The sequence below is a fragment of the Cebidichthys violaceus genome, unplaced genomic scaffold (assembly GCF_023349555.1).
Source record: "Cebidichthys violaceus isolate CVI_PGR_0920_01 unplaced genomic scaffold, fCebVio1.0.p SCAF_19, whole genome shotgun sequence".
NCBI classification, from domain to species: Eukaryota; Metazoa; Chordata; class Actinopteri; order Perciformes; family Stichaeidae; genus Cebidichthys; species Cebidichthys violaceus.
In genome coordinates this window covers 1,619,106-1,639,486 of record NW_027176361.1, presented here as the reverse complement: position 1 = coordinate 1,639,486, position 20,381 = coordinate 1,619,106, and the positions used below count along the sequence as shown (strand labels likewise).

At 38.0% G+C, this 20,381-nt stretch overlaps 1 protein-coding gene and 1 long non-coding RNA gene across 2 annotated transcripts; one reads left to right on the top strand and one right to left on the bottom strand.

Moving 5' to 3' along the window:
* Positions 1–10,349: 10,349 nt before the first annotated feature.
* LOC137874457 (uncharacterized) lies at positions 10,350–12,792 on the bottom strand. The gene is made up of 3 exons (XR_011103312.1): positions 12,471–12,792; positions 12,157–12,262; positions 10,350–10,438 (listed from the first exon to the last, which is right to left on the bottom strand). It is a non-coding gene; the product is annotated as an uncharacterized lncRNA (long non-coding RNA).
* An 840-nt stretch (positions 12,793–13,632) lies between these two features.
* Positions 13,633–20,057, top strand: LOC137874451 (low affinity immunoglobulin gamma Fc region receptor III-A-like). Its single transcript, XM_068713138.1, has 10 exons — positions 13,633–13,667; positions 14,074–14,133; positions 14,650–14,907; positions 15,024–15,269; positions 15,538–15,783; positions 16,559–16,678; positions 17,630–17,710; positions 17,880–17,954; positions 18,066–18,140; positions 19,384–20,057. Exons 1-10 carry the CDS (start codon positions 13,637–13,639, stop codon positions 19,407–19,409), a joined length of 1,218 nt encoding a protein of 405 aa, XP_068569239.1. The 5' UTR covers positions 13,633–13,636; the 3' UTR covers positions 19,410–20,057.
* The last annotated feature ends 324 nt before the right edge of the window (positions 20,058–20,381 follow it).

The window sequence follows — 20,381 nt, the reverse complement described above, 5'->3', positions numbered from 1 at the left end:
GCCGCACCAGAAGAGATCGCATGATGCGGAGATCTGCGGTCTGACTGTGCGGGACTGACGGCTCTGAAAGTCCGGAGAGGCAGCCGGTAAGAGAGCTGAGAGAGCAACAACTGAGAGACTTTATGTGACGTCAGGACCGCTGCGTCACCAGCTGGTTAGCGTTAGCATTACGTCACGGGGATCTGGAACCCTTTGTCGTATATTAGCGTGTTGTTTATGATCGATTGTCCGGTTATGTTTTCTGTCTGGTTGTAAATCATGTGATGGTGAAGCGCAGTAAATGGTGATAGCTTCAGAGTGTAATTGTTTGCTGATGATCTAATAAATACATCTTGATTCACTTTTGATCACTGACTGCTGAAATGAAGTAGAATCATATGACCTGGTGTTAAGTTATGGCAGCAGTGGGAATTGGCTGTATGTGCTTTTATATGTATGATGTTAAGATTGTAGAATGTGGCGCTGGTGCTTTATAACTACAACCATCATGAGTGCTTTGCCTGTTTACATGAGTTGCATATTGAATATGGGTTTGTTTCTGTTTAAAGGTCTTTTACCTACACTAGGTGATTATACTAAAAGCTCAGTGATTGAACGACTACTATGCTGAACCTACCAAAATAAAAGGAGGAAAAAGAAAAGTTGTTGCTTCATTGAGTGAAATCCAGTTAAAATCCTTTGGTAGACTCATCGATCCTTCGATCCTTCTCCAGAGGGGAGAGCGCACATTTTAACAACATTCTGCTGTATAGAGTGATTGACTGAGTACGAATGTCAAACCTCCCCTCTCAACATCAATGGGCTGGAAGGCGTCATAAAACACACTTCACATGGTTCTCCTGGCAAAGGGAACGGTTTTGATAGTGAGTTTGATTTATTTTACCCTTTATTTTGTTTGATTATTAAAAATGTCAAGATAGTATTTGAACGATGAAAGTTGATTTCCAGTAAAATATATATATATATATATATATATATATATATATATATATGTATATATGTATGTATATATATATATATATATATATGTGTATATATATATATATATGTGTATATATATATATATATATATATATATATATATATATATATATATATATATGTGTATATATATATATATGTATGTATATATATATATATATGTGTATATATATATATATATATATATATATATATATATATATATATATATATATATATATATATATATATATATATATATAACAGTAGTAAAAAAACAAATGCAGATTTTTCACCACATTTCAAACAAAACATGTTATGAATTGTTGAATTTACCAGAAGCAGAAACATGTAATGACATTTGATCAGTGTGATCTTGTGTTTTTCTGCTGATCCTGATGAATTATGTTTGCAACACTAAGAATACTTTGTGGTGTTACAGATGGTAACTTTGTCTCCTCGTCCCTGTTTAGACAATACACAGTATGACAGAAGACTAATTACTATCATTCAGTAAGTATGAGCTGAGTTCATGTTGGATCTCTCCAGTGTTGTTGCTGAGGCTGAACTTCAGTTTGTCTTTAAGGCTGAACGACCTAAACTCGTCCCACCAGAGGTCAGAGGTTGAACGGTTACCACAACCTGGACCTGACATCTGTAAAACACAAAGGTCACTGACTTCAGAGCAGAATCATTCAATCATGAACTCATTAAAATAACAATGTATTATTTGTATTATTATTATGATTATTATTATTATTATTATTATTATTATGATTATCATCTTTTATTTCAAATGGAACTCAACAAGTGACGACAGAAAGAAGAAAAATGGGAAAATGCAACAAGCTACATTGATAAAGGAACAAAGACTCACAGTGACAGTTTGTCCAGACTTTAGACTGAAAGATTTCTCAAATATGAACGAGATGTTTCTTCTTCTTCTGTTGTCCTGCATTTCTAACCTCCAGCCTCCCAGCTGTTGTTCCTGCAGGACATCAGGAGATAGAGGAGGAGGAGACAAAGAGAGACAAACAGATTCATGGTTCAGTTGAATCTACTTAGTGTTGATAAATGATTGGACGTCATTTCCCTCTTTACATGAACACAAGAGTAAACAGAAGGTTATTATTTTGGTTTGGCTCATTAGAATATCTCTGAATACAGCTGGTTAACATATTGTGTACATATTCTACACTCATAAAGTACTACTACATTCTTCATACACACACATTACCTCATGGGACGTGTTTGTGAGACTGATATATTTGCCCTGTTGGTCGACACCAATGACAATAACAGGTCCTGAGGTTGAGCTGTGATTGGCCGAGCTGCTGTCCTCCTGATGAGGACTGTGATGCTCCAACACTCCACATCTGTTTGCATGTATCTGATAGAGAGACACGACACACACATCAGTCATGTTAACACTAATCACCCAGCCAACAGACGGACTGATGGGTGATGATCTTTCAGCTGTGTTCTGTTCTGATCTGAAGGTCTGGTTTAGAGAGACCACAACTTGATTTTAGAGTAAATGTTAGACAAAGACCACATACCTGTTGAATGTTGCCCGTCTCTGTCATTCTGTAAATCATTGACAGACTCCCGACCTTTATCAGCTGCCTCATGCAGTTTATTTTGCAAATTTAGTCACTGCTCTTTCATTTCCTCCTCTGAACTTCTGAGCAGTTATTCAATGTAATTTTGTTTTCAGTGTGCAAATGTCTTTGCAACAGCTTGAGACATTTCATGCTGTTGCAATGTACCACGCGCAACAAACTCTTCATTAAAACCACAGGGGGCAGGATAGGATTCATCAAGCCTCATAACAGCTACAGTCTCAGCCATCTATTCTAAATTAACACTCCAAGCTTCTTTAGTTAGCACGGCTACATTTCATGCTACATGTTCTAACTTGTATCAGGTCCACACATAGACTACATCAGTGACTACTGTCACCTCACTAATGATCATGTACATTTTGTATTTAAGATTTTAGAGACTTTGCATCAATTGTATATAATACATGGAAGATTTTAAAAACTATGGAGTCAGTATGTGATTTCAGGAGATCCACTTTTGCAGAATTTATTATTTTAAAAAGGTTAAGAAAAACAGAAGTTAAAGACTCTACACCGACATCTGCTGTAGATCATCAAACTTAAGTACCTTTAGATTTAAGCATTCTTTTAAAATTGAAGATCAGGACTTCAGGTCTTTAAAACAACAAGGAATTACTTTGACAAAGTATGAATATGAATTTTTTTTATTGGATCATATTTATTGTGTCTTAACATGAAATTGAATTGTTCTTGTTTCTAAAGCAGAATCAGGATTATTCAGCTCCACAGTGACCCTGAGTCCCACAGCAGCCAAAGACTTGAGTTTAAGAGAGCAGGAACTTCTCAATGTCCCGGTCCTGAAGGTAAGACTGACAGCAGCAACTTCTTCTTAATCTTATTTATTATTTTAAGTGATCTTAAACTCCCCACACTTTGGTTCCGAAAACCTCAGTTTTTTCCTTTGCATTCACAACGTTCATCATAATTTCACGGTTACAAAGAGACACCAAGGAGTCCTAACAAAGCGTCAGTATGTGACGAGTTGTGACGAGAACAGGTTATCTGATGAAGAGTGGGTGAAGAGATACTGCAGTGTTGATGGGTAGACGGTTTGCAGGTGTGCAGCTTCCTTATACACCCGAGGGTCCCCCATTTGGACGCAGAGTACATCAAAACTTAGAGAGTTTTGTGTTAAAAGTAACTGGCAGAGAACCCACGAAGAACGAATATAGTGATGTTATAGTTCTGCAGAAACCTCAGCGTCCTGGGAACAACATGAACTAGGTCACTTCTACATGAGACAAACACATCTCCCATCAGCCAAGCAAACAAATAACAAAATATCATAAATCATACTCGATATGACTGGGACAGACCGGAGCAAACAGCTGCTACACTCCGTTAGCAACGTGCTACCTACGAACATGCAGCATGAAAAAGCACGAGCGCCTGACGGAGATTACGGACATAGTTTCCATTTCTCTCCCCGGTAAACCATCGCAGAGATATTCAGCTTCGAACACAAAAAGTCACACAGCTTTCATCGAATATTGTACTTACTTTTGGTCGAATCTCAGCGAAAAAATGGAATATCTCCGTACTTCCAATGCATGTTTGTCCAGCTGCTGGTGCTCCGTGTGAATCCGTTCGATTCGTGTCTCTCCGACACTCCTCGGATTCTTGGGAGGGTTGGAAGCTCAGCAAATCAGATTTCAGAGCTGGACCTTTTTGAGCTTTATTGGCTAATAGTGCTGTCAATCATCTAGCTTTCAATTCCAGGCAATTCTATTGGCTCCTACGGTTCGAAGGATGTCTCAATGGTGAAAATCGGAGAAGGGGGGGCTGAGATACAGCCCTGAACAGAGAGTCTGAAGCAGGATTTGACCTTAAACTAAATAACTAAAAAGGGCATAGAAAGAGCTTAAAACACTCAAAAAAGGTCCAATCTTCGGTCTATTGATTCAATGAACATCATGAGTGATACATAGAAGTGATATAGAGTGTTTTTGAATTTAAAAAATACTTTTTTACTCAAATATTGGAATATTTGATCAGTTTTCTAATTTGAAATGCTCTATATTTCATAAATGTTTCACTGTATCTATGTATAGCTGTGTATATAGAGCCTATATCAGTTGTTCTAAGAGCCCAGCATATTAAAAGTCTTGGATACCCATACTTTCCAAAAAACAATACCCTAAAAGTGCTGTTTTTCAAGATCGAGCTTTTGAGTTTTCCAAGTTCTGCTGTGTTCCATCCTTATCTTATGTGAACCAGTAACATGTATTCTGATAGTTCCATGATTTTTCTCATCTCAAAAATATATTAAAAAAAAATATTTTTTTTTTTATTTTTTTATTTTTTTTTATACAATTAATTAGGTATTTCTTATCTTTATTCGAGCTGAGGCCTGCAAATAGGCCTCGTTTTTAAAAGGTTTTAACATCACCAAGCTGTCATGATGCTCCAGGAACAACACCTTCAGTTTAACTGAAGGACTTGAGACTGATCTCTACATCTTAACAGTCGTTGCACATGAACTTGAAGATTTCTTTGCAGTCTTTACATGCTCAACCTTTGAATCGCGCATCTGTGCTGAAATATTCTGGGAAAATAGTCACTTTCTCCGCTAAAAACTCGCCCATGAGAAGATGCACACTTCCCTCTATAAAGTGATGCAGTTGGCGGGTGTAGTTTGGTAGAAAGAAAATAGTTCCCACATGAAACTGTTCACAACAAGTCCGTAGAATATCTCGAGTAACTGCGTTACCATTTCTAGAAATGTACTGTTTTGGTTCTTTGACTCAGGAACTGTCACCAAAACAATCTAGATTGTTAAATAACATGACAGATAAGAGGACAGATATGTCTCTTTGATTCATGGGTGAACTGTCCCTTTATGTAATGACACCTAAGCAAGTTTCAGCTCTTGAGAAAGCTGAGTAAGTGACCCTTGAATTTAGAACATTTTACCACTGATATAATCTTTCTGTATTCTTTGTTACAGGACACACAGAGCAGAGACACCTGACTGAAGATGACTCTACTGTGTGCAAGAGAAGAAGAATCAAAGCTTTGTGTTGAACTTAGAGACGCTCACTGTGGTCGACCACCAACATGATGCCGTTACACCAGTCCGACCTGAAGCTCAACTCCACACTGATACACGTGTGAGGTTTCGATGATGCAGTCGGGCTTCTTGAACCACATAGAAGGAAAAAACTGTTGAGTTATATTTATGACTGAGATAATGGGAGGTGGAGCTTGTGGGGTTTAGTTGCTGTAATCATTCCTGTATAACTAAATGTAAGTAGATCAGTTAGACCTAGTTAGTTATTAGTATTTGTCACATTCAGAAAACACCAGTTTCAGACTAAAAGCTACATATAATATATATCATATCATATCATATCAGGGCATGCAGGTTTAAATAATAATAATAAAACAATGATTCCATAATAACATATTGATGGTAACATTGTATTTAGGTTTTACTGAGGCCCCTCCCTTTTTCCATAGAGAAATATTATTGATCTTGTTTCACTGTAGAAATATAATTATTTGGAACTTCCCAGAATACAGATACAGTTATCTGTGCATGAGTGTGTTTGTGTGTGTGATCCCATTTACTTAGCATTTAATTAAAAAATCATGTTTGCTGATCAGGAACAACATACAAAAAAAAGGTCAGTGTGTTGATTCACAGATGTCATATAACTAATTATTATGTCATGTTGCATAAACATCTTAAAGATTGTTTTCAAGTCATTTTTGGTGGAGTTATTGGTATAAACATTTATAGGACTGCAGAATATTATCTGGTTTTAAATAAATAAAGAAAATGACTGCAGGACAGAGGGATATCTTTGAGTTTATTTCATAAAGGACAAACAATAGAAGTAAAGAATCAACACGCTTATGCAAAATATTAAAAACTAGCAATAAAAAGACGATTCAGACTAGAAAAGCTAAATAAAACAATGTATCATATTTATTTACAGTGCACTCAGACCATAAAACATAATTACATCCATAATGATAAAAAAAAAACTCATGCACCGACACACCTCATCTGTTGAAAAGTTCAGTCTCTTGGTTTTTAATAAGAATTAAAGCAACTGGTTGCATTTGTTTCATAAGGAAGCTGGAATGTTAGTGCGTTTCCTCTAAACCAAGCAGACGATGTAAATGTCAGAAACATAACATAAAAAAACACCTAACCCAATCAGTGACACATGAAATAAACAATGGGAATTGTGAATTCTTATCAATAAAAAAGTTTAAAATTATACATTCTACAAAATAAATGTGTGTAGCAGTGAATTACCAACTTCAGACCATCATTGTATGATGTCACTGGCCTACACAAAGTCATTAACATTTTTTTAATGATTTATTTTTTTGCTGAATAAAGTGTCAACTCAAAGTTACTCTTCTGTGGAGTTTCATCAGCATCAGTTTGCCAGTAAAAGCTCCTCCTGCCCTCCCACTTTCATTTACAGTATTTTTCTGTTCTACTCTTCTTTTTCAGATCTTTCTCGATATCTAAAAGTTGTCTGGAGATCATTCTTCTCTGCTTCTTTCTACGTTTCATCTTTCATCTTGTCTTCCTCCGTTTTCTCTGACTCTTGTTGTCTCTCCACCTCCTGCAGTTGATACTAAACATCTGTCTCTTTCTTTTGTCCAGATTCCCCAGTGTCTCTCTGCTAGTCCACCATAAACCACTAAACATCCCCTTCTTCCTCGTCTTCAGTCCTCTGCTGTTGGTCTCTTGCTCCCTCCGTCATATCTGGGTTTCCGCTTAAATATTTAGCGTCATCTCCTCCGTTGTTCGGATGATGTTCTTCTTCTCCTCCTGCCATATTTAGATTTTTGTCACTTCTCTTTGGTCTCCTCTTCTTTGTCTTCTTAATCACTTGCTTCTCTTCCTGATTTCCTGTTTCCTTGTTCCTTTCTGTTTTGTGCATCTCCATTTGTTTCTCTGGCTGTTTCACAGGAAAGTCCAGTTTTCTCTGTTTCTTTTTCTTCTTCTGCATTCTCAACCTCCTTTTCGCCTGCTGGAGGCTTATCTGTTTGTCTTATATCATCGTTTATGAGTTTCATACCATTCTCTCCATCTCTGCTGTCATGACTCTTCTCTGGCTGCTCTGTGTGTGTCTCTGTCTTTAGTGAACATAGAGGTTCTGTGTCATTGGTCACCACGTTGTTGTCTTCCTCAGTGTCTTTCTCTCCTTCTGTCTGGAGTTCATCTCTTCGTGTTTGTCTCGGTCTTGCATCCTGACCTGCAGGTTCATTGTTAGTAGATTCTTTTTTAGTGTCTTCATTGTTCTTGTTTACATCGTTCAGCGCTTTAGGGAGCTGATAGGTTTGTCCATCAGCTAGAGATGGAGCGCTATCTATCTCTGGAGTGGCATCACTATTTCCTGTCTTTCCTAATGTCTGCTCCAATTCATTCTTTTCTCCATCAGTTGGACCCTGGCCTGCTGGTTTTATTACTCCTCCTGGCTGGATTTCATTTCTTTGTGTTTCTTCTTCTATTGCATTCTGACCTGCTGGTTCTTTATTTGGTTCTGTTTTCCCGTCATCATCTTTCTGGTTCAAACCATTAAGTACTTCAGGGAGCTGATCGGTTCGTCCTTCGGCTAGAGACAGAGCTCCATCTCTCTTTTCTGTATTCTTCTCATGTTGTCCTTCTCCCTCTGTTGGACATGGAGTGGCATCACTCTCCCCTTTCTGTCCTCCTGTCTCCTCCAACTCATCATTCTCTCCGCCAGTTAGACCCTGACCTGCTGGTTTTATTCCTCCTTCTTCCCCGAGCAGCTGTTGTTGTCCATCACTGTCCATCTGACCCTGAACTGCTGTTTCAGTATTTAAAGGCTTCGTGTCCTCTGGTTCCTCTTGGTGTGAATTTTTCTCCTCTGGACGTGGAGCTGCTGTTTCTTCATTCATTGATTTGGTCTCTTCGTCTGTGTCGTCCAAATTCAGCCTTGTTTCTTCTTCTGTCCTGTCCTTTTTAATGTGGGTGACAATAGGGTTAGTCTCTCCTCCAGCCTTCTCCTGGTGTGTCTCCTTCCTGTTTTGATATGAACATCCTGTTCCTTCACTTCTTGATGAGTTCTTCATCATCTCTCTTTCTACTGTATTCTTCTCATGTTGTCCTTCTCCCTCTGTTGGACATGGAGTGGCATCACTTTTCCCTGTCTGTCCTCCTGTCTCCTCCAACTCATCCTTCTTTTCATCAGTTGGAGCCTGACCTGCTGGCTTTAGTTCTTCTCTACCCTGAGCAGCTGTGTCAGTATATGTGTCCTCTGGTTCCTCTTTGTGTGTATCTCTTTGTTCTGGACGTGGAGCAGGTGTTTCTTCCTCTGTGTCGTCCAAATCCTTTCCTGTCTCTACTTCTGTCCTGTCCTTTTTAATGTGGGTGACAATCTGGTAAGTCCCTCCTCCTGCCTTCTCCTGGTGTGTCTCCTTCTCGTTTTGACATGAACGTCCTGTTCCTTCACTTAAACAGTCAATGTGATGTTTGTCTTTCATCTTGTCTTGATTCTTCATCATCGGTCTTTCTGCTGTGAGCTTCTCTCTGTTGTCTGATTCTCTTTCTATCAGGAACTCTTGTTCTGAATCATTGATTATGGAGTTGCTCTTCTTCTCTCCTCTTCTCTGTGTTTCTTCATCAACATGGTGCTCCACTTTTTCTGCGTGTAGAAACGGTAACCGGCATTTAGATAAAAATAAGAATGTAAGAATGATGAGATCAAACAAAAGTATGATCAAGCTGGAAAATCATTTGCATTGAAATGGCTGAAAACAATGGACACTTGTAGGAGGATGTTAAATAAATGCAAAACAATATATTTTAAAAAATACATAGAAATAACAAATTAATCATTTTCAATTTCCCCCAAATCAAAGGGGTATTATCACTACAACCATCTCAGCATTGTAAAAGCAGATTTGTGACTTACTGTTTTTATTTTTTCTCCATTTCCACAGAACGAAGGCAACCGCAAGAATAAACATGAAGCCAACAACCAAACCAATGATGGTTGAAGCAGAGGAACTAGAACCAGAACCAGACGAGCCTGAAAATAAATCATCTGAAAGGAGAAAACACAGAAAAACATGTTTATTTAAACCCAACATCAGCTGTTTGAATCTAAAACAGTGATGCTAAATAAATAACTAATTTCTACCTGGAACAGTGATGTGAGTCTCTCTGGTCTGGTTGATGGTCCTCTGTTGGACTCTACAGGTGAAGCTGTTACTGTGTCTCTTCTCCACAGTCACTCTGCTGCTGACAGTATAGAGGTGATCAGGACCTCTGACTGTCTCTGTAGGTCCAGCAGAGAGGAGGTTTCCCTCACCGTCCAGCCACAACACCTCCGGCTCTGGATACCAGCCTCTAGACTCACACTGTAACACTCCACTGCTGACTTTGGTTATCTCGATGATAGTGCCTGATACTGAGAAAGATAAAAGCCAGATAATAATTAGCAGAAATTTAATATAAAGATGTTCTTATTGACTGTAACGACTGTGTTTTGCATACCAAAAAAAAGGATGCTCCTTCAACAAGAATGTCCACTTACCAACAACAAGCTGAACATTAGATTCTGTCTTTAACCCTGGAACGAAGCATCTGTATGTCCCCTCATCAGTGACTCTCACTTTGGACAGCGTCAGTGAAGCGTCTCCCTGTTTCAGTCCGACGATGGACACTGATGTTCTTCCCTTGTACGATGGATTCTGATCAACCAGACGGACTTCACCGGACCGTCTCACATGGACAAATCTGGGGTTGAGGTCAGGTCTCGACCACTCCAGCATCTGGTTAACGGCATCCGTGGCAGGTCTCACATGGCATGGCAAAGTGACGTCATCCCCGACCGTTGCCAGCATCGTCTGAGCCTGACCTGAGAAAGAAACATCAGTTTTTTATACACATTCCATGTGGTAACAATAGACTAAACATTATCTGTAGTATGTTTATGATGTTGTCATTTATTTTACAAGATTATTATGATGCAGATGTTGGACTTAATGTCCAGCCACAGTCTCACAGCAGTTTGTGGAATAGTCACAAAATCCAATCTATTGGTTGTGTGTACAGGGACACAAATTGTCTGTTTTTTTCATGTCGCTTGGAATGTTTTTTTTTCAGGATGACATTACGTGAAAAATGACAGTTAGGTTAAGGCAACACAATCACTTAGTTAGGACTAGGAAAAACATTATTGTTGACCTTAAATTAACTAAGTGCAGTTAGGTTCAGGCAACAAAACCACAAACTGTTTGTCCCGTAAGTAGGTTTAGGAAAACTGTCACGAACAGTTAGGTTTAGGCAACAAAAGATTCAAGAGATTTATTTGCCATTTGCACCGTAAAAAGTACTTTGGAATTATTTTAGTCTGTTTAAAAGGAAAAATAAGAAAAAAGGCACAGAGGTAATAAAAGGCACATAGTTATTACGATAAATTAAAATAACATTAAAACATTAATAGCATTTAGAAATTAACAATAAATAGACACAACATAAATAAGTTCAACATACAACACTACAAGCTGAAAAACGACAATATTATATTTTAAAGTACGTCACTTGCTCTGACTGTTGCTTAGTCATGTGGATGTATTTCATTTGTATGTCCACCCCGAATAAGGATCCTAATTGATTTTCCATTGTTACTATTTTTGTCCTGAGAGACACGAAAAAAACGGACAATTGTACACGAACCGATAGATTGCATTTTGTGACTATTTCACGACCTGCCATGATACTGTGCTGAAATGTCATGGCAATCCATCCAATAGTTGTTGAGATATTTCAGTCTGGATCGAAGTGGCCAAGATACTAACTTTGCCAACCCTCTAGTCAAGATGCTATAATGGCTAAAAACACAACTCTGAAATCACAATTTTTTTCCAAGAAACAATTCTAGTATGTATTCAACACTGCCTTTGAAAATAAAAACAGCGGCATCCCAATAAACTCTGCACAACCACAACACACGTACAAGTTAATAATGATTAACTTCCCTACTACGATTCAGACACTATCTAGGTCAACGGGTATCTGTCTCTATCTCTTATCTAACTGACCTGCCAAAGTCAAACAAGCCATATCATATTAACACAGGAGACACTTTCACTTTCATTTCCACCACTGCGCCTCAGTGAGGGTGTAGCGCCCCCCACTGTGGCTGAACTGCAACAGGTTGTTTCTGCACACAAGGAAGCTTTGCCTCTGCGAAATCTCCGTCTGTGACACTAAAATAGCACTATTGTCCAACAGTTGTTACACACAGTGCACGGTGTAAAGTTTAGTATCATTTCATATACACTAAATTTTGTCTCTATTTATAATATAATGCAATCCAATACAACCGCTCTCCCAAAAAGCAGCTTTATAAAACTTATAATGTTCAGTTTTTACTGCTGTCAGTAGGATGTTGATTCACTCGTATGTTTAAATCCTGAGGTCAGTGGTAGTTTTGCATTTTATTGTGAGTTGATTCAAATGTTTTGTTCACCCTGTTTAGTGCATACATGAGGTCATAGTCTGAATGTAGGAGTATTGAATCTCAATTTCTACAATAAATGACCGTTATCATCATATGTATCTATACGTTACCTCCATGAGAGTGTGTTAGGAGAAGGAAGGCAACAGCGTGATGGAAAATCAAAGTGCTGAAAACATTGAGTTGAGATTTACACGTCTGGTGAGGCATCGCGCACTGCTGGAAAATTAAAATGAACAACAATTTAAATTCACAGAGAGATCATGTGGACAAAATATTTTGATATTCTGGCTAAATAAACATATTGATCTCTTAAAACAGTGCATGCTTACAGCAAACTTGTTTTCATTCCAAAAAGTAAGTTTCCTTTAAATTAAAAAATCTAATTCTTTCCAGTGAAAGTTGAATTTAAAAACAGATTTCTTACCTTTTGCATGTTGTCTGTCAGCGAGATGCACACGGTCAAAGTCTTGAAATCAAACAACTATACTGCGCCTGCTCCGTCTTATCTACCGCAGTCCCTATGTATTCGGGACTAGGGTTGATGTATTAATAGTTTTTATATCCAGACCTCCGAGTGTTCAGGTAACCCCTTCAATTGTTTTGTTTCCAGGATGGAAAAGCCTCTAAAGCAGCAGTTCGTCCAAATAATGATGTTCCTTCAGGGTCGGCATTAAAATAAACTAAAGAAATATTTACTCACAATTACAACTGACTACTGACCAAAAATAAGATGTCCACCTGCTCAGTTAAAATGTCAATCCAGTGAGTGATGACTATCCATAATACGTGTTGTAGCCTTTAGCTGGTCGTTTAGTTAATGTGTTACATATTTATAAGAGGCTGAACTTTGATCCAGGTAGATGATTACCACTTCTGTATTATAAAATACCACACATAATAAAAAAAAACTGAAGCCAATGAAACCATAACAGTGACAACAGTCTCTTTATTGTTTGTGGCTACCTGATATAAAACATGAGCTATATGGCAGGTCTGCAGGGGGCAGAGTGGAGCTTCATATTCAAGATCACATTATATACCTCAGATATATGGAGCAAGATCAAACAAGAAGATACTTGACTCTTTTACCACTCGTATGCATGACACTGTTCTCCCTCTCACCTCCCTCTTTTCCTGTGCTATCAAATCAGTGAAACCTTGGTTTGAATCATCCAATCAAAATGCCAGATTTCTCTTTTTGTTTTATTTTAGTTTTAGGAATACTAGCATCATGGCTCTAAGGATGGTAATATCTCTCGGTACACCACCGTGATCCAGCCTGAAATATTTCAAGATCTACTGAATGAATAGAGACATGTACTACACTGTAATCTGTCAACAGAACACTGTCTCTATTTGGGTTATAACACAGGAAAAATAGAAGCTGTAGCTGCAGGGGTAGCAGAAAGCAAGTCCAAAGCACAATAAAAGTGATTTGTTATGTCCAAATCTAAGATTACTTGAAGTATTCTTAAAACTAGAGCTAAAGTCTGCTTAACACCAGAAATAAAGTGCACAGGAAGAGGAAGTTCTCAACTGCATTATGCTGCATTTAGCTTTGGTTGCTCAGACAGTCAGCAGCAAGACATCATGGAGGTTAGAGGTCTCTGCATCAGACTGGGTGAGAACTACAATAGTAGTACTTTGTTCCTCTATATAAACAGCAGTAAACAAAATACATTGTAAGGATAAATGACTAAGTTGAGCATATCTCTTGCTTTTCTGCAAGAATCAACATATGAACCAAATATTGGTTACATTCAGACTTGCATTTCACCAGTAACTTTTATCTCTGCCTGTGTCAGATGTCCTTTATGGAATCTAGATGCCGAATCTTGTTTTGCGATGATTAGGATTAAAAAATATCTGAACTTTTCACTTGTTATAATACGCATTTTAAGTGTTTTGCAGCAGCACAAACCTTTTGTGTCTCCGCAATGATTGTTAATGTTTTAGTGATGAAATATTATTTCCACATAGAATATAAAAGCATCCATTTGCACAATTCTCCTCTTTTGTCTTTCCAGTGATGATTGTGTTGATGCTGTTGGTTGCACATGTTCAGCAAAGTTATCCTCACACACCTGGTAAGTAGCAGTTAGTTGTTCCCAACCCTAAAACCTAACGCTAAAGCCAGCTAGTATTTTGGATACTTTCAAGTTTAAGTCTTATGCTTTTTTTCTGTTTCTGTAAAAGCACAGTTGGTTCAAAATGTAAAAGCAGGTAATTTAACCAGTTCAAGAAAACACAACATCTCTGTACAAGAGCTTCTTCTGTGGCAGGAGCTTCATTTTTACATCAATGTAACAATTTTGTTCAACACTGATATCTGGCCCCATACTGCATTCTAACTCCCGACCTCTTATGAGTCAGTTCAGAACCTGGGTTCATCTGTTCAGGGTCTTCTCCCTGTTTCTATGTCCAGGGTAGCAAGTAGAGGTGACAGAACTGTTGTAATTAGGGCTCCCGGGCTTTGCAGCGCCTTGCTTGAAGCTCTCTTCTTAAGACATTTCTGCAGACGTTTTATTCCTTCATTATAGTATTCACCATGTTTCTTTCTGGGAACCAAGTTCTTCATTTATATTGTTCCCTGTTTGTCTCAGATGCAGCATTTCGCATCGTTCCAACAAGACTGCAGCTCTTTGAGTACTCGTCCCTCCGTTTTACCTGTGAAGGGTTTAATGTCTCAGCTGGCTGTACAGTGAGGAAAGTCAAGGAATCCTTTCAAAATTGTTCAAAGGACACGGTGACATCAACTGTCACCTGCACCATTGACTTTGCCTTTGTATCAGACAGTGGAGGGTACTGGTGTGAAGGTGGAGGAGGAGAGAGAAGCAACACTGTCACCATCACTGTCACTGGTATGTTGATTGTATCTAGATGATTTCAACTCTAAAACCACAATATAAGTGCCTCGTTATGTTTAGTATTGTACTTATTGCACTTCTGCTTTTAAATATTTGTTACTGATGTTCAGATGGTCATGTGATCCTGGGGAGTCCCGTCCTTCCTGTGATGGAGGGAGATGCTGTGACTCTGAGCTGCACAAAAAAGACTTCATCCACCAGCCTCCCAGCAGTCTTCTATAAAGATGGGCTCTTCATTGGGAACAGTTCCACAGGAAACATGTCCATTGAAAGTGTCTCTAAGTCTGATGAAGGACTCTACAAGTGTGACATCTCTGGAGCTGGGGAATCAGCAGAGAGCCGACTAGCTGTCACAGGTAAATGAGGACAAGCATGGTAATAACTGATGTTTTTATTGATTTAAGAACGTTACCTCTATGAGGTCTCCAGACAGCTTTCAGGACACTACATACATGAACACATTGCTGAATTGTTTAGTAATTCAGTGGACAATTTGTCAGTCGTGTGGTTAGCGGGTGCATTCAATGCATGCTGGGATAAGCAACCCAAAACAGGAGAAGCATATATCTAAAAATGAGCCACTGATGAGTTTTGTAACAAATCAAATATTATGGCATCTTTCAGGTGGTGATGTGATCCTGGAGAGCCCTGCTCTTCCCGTGTCAGAGAGAGACACTGTGACTCTACGCTGCAGAAAGAAGGAAACTCCCTTTGAACTAAAAGCTGATTTCTTTAAAGATGGCCGCCTCATCAGGAGCAGCTCTACAGGAGAGATGACCATCCATAGTGTTTCCAAGTCTGATAAGGGACTCTACAAGTGCAGAATCTCTGGAGCGGGAGAATCAACACAGATCGGCCTGACTGTCAAAGGTTAGACAACATTTTACTCAACATTAGTTGTGTTAACTGCTGTAATCTACTTAACGGCAAGCTCTCTAGGCAGATGGGTGAATCAGCACAAACTCATGTAATGCAGGCAAAGACTGAACCCACAGAACTTAGTAGAATGGCTCAATAAAGTCCGGACTCAAACACACGGCGTACAGACATAAATGGTTCATTAAAAGCAAAGCTAACCAGGCCTATCATAGTAGTGTTTAGCAAAAAGGCATGAATTCAGAGCAGGCAACCAAAACCAAAAGAGTAGAAGCAAGTTCTGTTTTAAGATGTAATTGAATAACATGTCCCTCAAAGAAGGGGTGCAAAAAAATAAATAAATAAATAATTGAGGCAATCCTACAATGAACGATCCATTTCAAGCATCATGAACTTGTTAGTGGTTAGCAGATTAGCAATAGAGTTAAAAAGACGTATAAAACTATGAACCACATCATGTTCAAAGACATTGAATTTATTAAGAATGCATTTTGAGGAAATGTGTTTTAAATTATTCTGAATTTTCCCATTGGATCAATGATACAGAATATATATGATACTGTACAACTGTGTTAAATAAGCCAATTTTTACAGCATCAAAGATGATTAAGGTGAAACCATTTTAGAAGTATACCATTTGTATAGTGTATAGTTTGAGTTGTGACAAGTAAGGAGCAGAAAGATTCCAACGCAAACTCAGACCTGCAATATGCTTAATATTAAAAACTGAGCCTTTTGATGAAGAAAGTACTTTCTGTCATCTTTCCAGCAACTGACAAAGACAATCATTTTTCCCTCCATTACTACATCCTGATGTGGATCGTCATCACTGTCGTGTTGTTCCTGCAGCTGCTGGTGATGGGACTACTTTACTGGAAGAAACAGCTAGGTAGTAAAATTATTCCTGAGGTTTGATGATTCTGGTGATTGACTCAAGAGTTCTGCAGGTCTTTCAGCTGTCGCTAATTAACGCTAAAATATTTGGGGTGAAACTTGGACGGTTACAGTTGTTGTTTCAATGTCAGAAACATATATAATCAACATGTAGCCAATTATGAGTCTCTCACGGACTCAGTATCAGTCGAGTTATTATGAATCCCACTCCTTTTCTTGGCAAGGCCCGTCCTGTGCGGCATTCAAGCACTAGGAGTGGCCAGGGGTCCGGGCTTGCCGAGGTACTGGTAACCTGATTTACCACTTAATAAGGTATAAGAAAAACATTGATGGGCTTGAAATAAGTACTTAAACTAAGTAAAAAACGTATGCAAACAACATAAAAGAAAAACACATCACATGAATCCCCAACTTTAGGACACCAGCCTCAAACTCCGGTCTCCTGGTTACAAGTTTGTTTGACCCATCCACCTCCACTCTAGTCCACCATAAGCAGTCTCTCCTACAAATGACATTCAAAAAGCAAGAACAGCTTTCTTATTGCACGCAAAATGACTTAAATGATTGTGTCAATCATATGCCAGATGGTGAGAGTGTGCTGATACAAGGACTCACATCAAGAGCGTGGCTAAATATACTTGATCTGGATCTAACTGGGAATCACTTGTGAAGAAGTTATTGATATTATGAAACACTTTAAATTAAATAATCATTGAAGTTTTCCACTGTTTCACCTGCTACTGAGACAAGTCCACCCAAAGTGAAACAAGTTGAGTGGAATTATCTAAATAATACAATTTAACATATATTTTTAAAACAATAAATCAACAAACTCAAAAACGTTTTTTCTGTACATACCCGTGTACGTATTTCTGCCTCACTTAAGATTCTACAAAATGACTCTGCTGATATAGGATGATAATAAATATTTCCCTTTATCTTTCAGTCTTATTAGAGGCAAAGCTGAATTATCCAAAAAAGGATCTGCATGCTGTCGTCAAAAAAGACAGGAAGAAGAAGAAAGAAGGTAATTTAAATCGCTTTGAGGTAAAGTGCTTAATCCGTCATATGTCTGCATTCAGAGTTCAGCATCAGTAACTAAAAGTCACTTTGAGGTCGTGACTAAAATAGTTTGAGAACTTCTGTTTGATGAATTCACATCAGCTAAGTACATCACACATGATGTTTTGTTTTAGACGCTGCAGACGCTGCGGATAATTTCAGCTTCAGCCTTGAGACAAACTACAGCACAAAACCACAGACAGAAAAAGGTCAGATGGGTGTTTCAGTCTTCAGTCCTCCATGAAGGTTTAACATGCTACAGTATGACGTAATGTGGACGATGAATCGTCCGTCTTACTGATCGTGTGTCTCTGTTTCAGATAACGATGAACCGTTGCCTCAAGCGTATCGCTCCACCTTCACCATCGATGACACTTCGCCAGCTCTCCAAAATGGTTCTCATATTATCTTAAGACATTGTCACATCTTAGTCATTACCAACAGAACAAAATATAACTGTGAAAACACAAGCGTCTTAAAAATGCTTTTCAAAAAGCCCTCATTTAAAATCTATTATGCCTCAGTTGTCAGCTAACAGGGACTAAAACAAGACTGTGCCCACAAAAGACAACCCAGCATTGGCCATTTGTTCAAATGCTAAAAATAACATATGTTCATGTTGTGGTCATGTAGGTTGGAAGATAACCTTTCTGTTTATACACCATGAAGACTTTTATTCCTGAACCTCAACCGTGCACTTTTAGTTACCACAGAATTGCAGACATTTTAAGATTAGAAACTGGGGGAAAAGGGGCTGGTGGCCTATTGACACATACTGATGAGGGAAAGTGGAAACAGGTGAGCAGGTGAATGAGAGAGTCAGGTGATTGGGGCAGGTGTGAAGGTCTGAGGGCATCTGTTTTCATGGATGTGGACAGAAGAGTCCAGAGAGTTAATTTAATGTTTGCCTGGGATGAGGAGAGAAGGAAAAACAACTGAGGCAGACATTTTGTGACAATAGGAGTCATTTTGTAACAGTGACCTGGGCTGTTTAAGTTAAGAGTGAGAACCAGTTGGATCTGTGACTTTGCCTCCCCCTAGTGGTGGATTAAAAAAATAAATCAACACTGTTGTTCAGAAGCCAATCTCAGTCTCCACACTCAAGGACTTTGAGACCTGAAAAATCAGCATTTCTGGAGACTTGAATTTACACTAAAACATTAAGGATTTAAAATAGCACATGAAAGCAGAGGAATGCAAGCAGAGACTATATTACAGCTTTATTCATCAAACATTTAATTTTGTTATTGAAGCTGTTTTGACAAAAACGAGTGAATAGATTATTTGATCGAGCCCAAAAGAAGTTTAAAAAAAAATATGAAATAAAATTATTACGTTGCTGAGGTAACTGTATGTCGCGGCAAAGTGCGGTCCCGTTTGAATTTACACTATTGCAAGCCCTTGCAGCCTCTCACACTCAACTATTTAACAGGTGACGTTAGTTAACTCCCTACCTGGAGACATTGGGCCCATGTGACCAGCTGTGACGTCAGTCATCCTGTTATACAATGTACAAGGTGTGGACAGAGCATGCAGCAACCACCAGATAGCAGCATTAATAATGTGGGTGTAGTTACTCTTTAGAATATAGTTTTGTGCATGAATATGTGTCATCTGTGTATTTCCTGTGTCTTACAGATTTTGAAGAAGAAACACCTTACTGAAGGAGATGGACAAACGTCTTACGTCACGCTATTTGTGCAAGGAAGTTTAAAATAAACTTTGCATGAAAGAACTTTTAGTTTTTAGTATGCTTTTTGTACGCTGTAGTATGCAATAGTTTTTTTTAAATTTAAATTTAATAAGAGTACTGTTTGTTTCGCATCAAAAACTATCTTGTTACATCCTTGTATATTTATCTGCCTGGTACAATCAAAGAAAACTAAAGAGCAATGTGGTAACAATACTGTCAGTTTTTAGCAATAAATCAAGTAAATATAATAACAAAAGAAACAAAGTGATAACTGAGCTGTGGGGCAATAGATTGTTTATCTGCATTACAAAGTGCATGAATTGTAAAACTTAAAACACTTAAAAATAATGTTTGTACTTGGCCTGTTTCTATCTGTATGCTTATGGGAATAATTGAGGTGTTTTTTATTACTTAATTATATTTCTTACATAATTGACATTGAATTGAATTAAAATAAAAAAAATAAAAAAAAGGCTTTTCAAAGCATCTCCAAATAGACTGCTAAACATCATCATCATCATCATCATCATCACAAGTCTTCATCTGAGTGCTCCAGCTAACTATCAGTGTTTGATAATAAAGGGTATCAGTTACAATTAAACCACCTTGCTTTGCTGAAGCTGCCACTGCTGCTTTTAATATTATTTTTTTTAATATTTACAATTATCAACAATGGGTCTAATATTAAATGTTAATAGACATGTACTATTTAGGTCATGTTTTCACTAATAAATAAACGTATACCAGTGAAGTAAAATGACTTATTGATTTTTCTTTACATGCTTGATGTTGAAAAGCTGATTCTACACTATATTGCTGGTCTTAAAAGTCGAATAACACCAATAATGTGTGAAAGTTATATAGAACTCCTAATGTATGAATGATGCAGAGTATTTTAGGGTTTGAAATGAGTACAGATAAGAGTTGAAAATGCATGAAAAAA

What these genes read in the sequence shown, in the direction of transcription:
- LOC137874451 (XM_068713138.1), top strand. Translation starts at nt 13,637, where the DNA reads ATGGAGGTTAGAGGTCTCTGCATCAGACTGG. An exon ending in AAGTTATCCTCACACACCTG is followed by an intron (nt 14,134 to 14,649) that starts GTAAGTAGCAGT and finishes TGTTTGTCTCAG; the next exon opens with ATGCAGCATTTCGCATCGTT. An exon ending in GATCGGCCTGACTGTCAAAG is followed by an intron (nt 15,784 to 16,558) that starts GTTAGACAACAT and finishes TCATCTTTCCAG; the next exon opens with CAACTGACAAAGACAATCAT.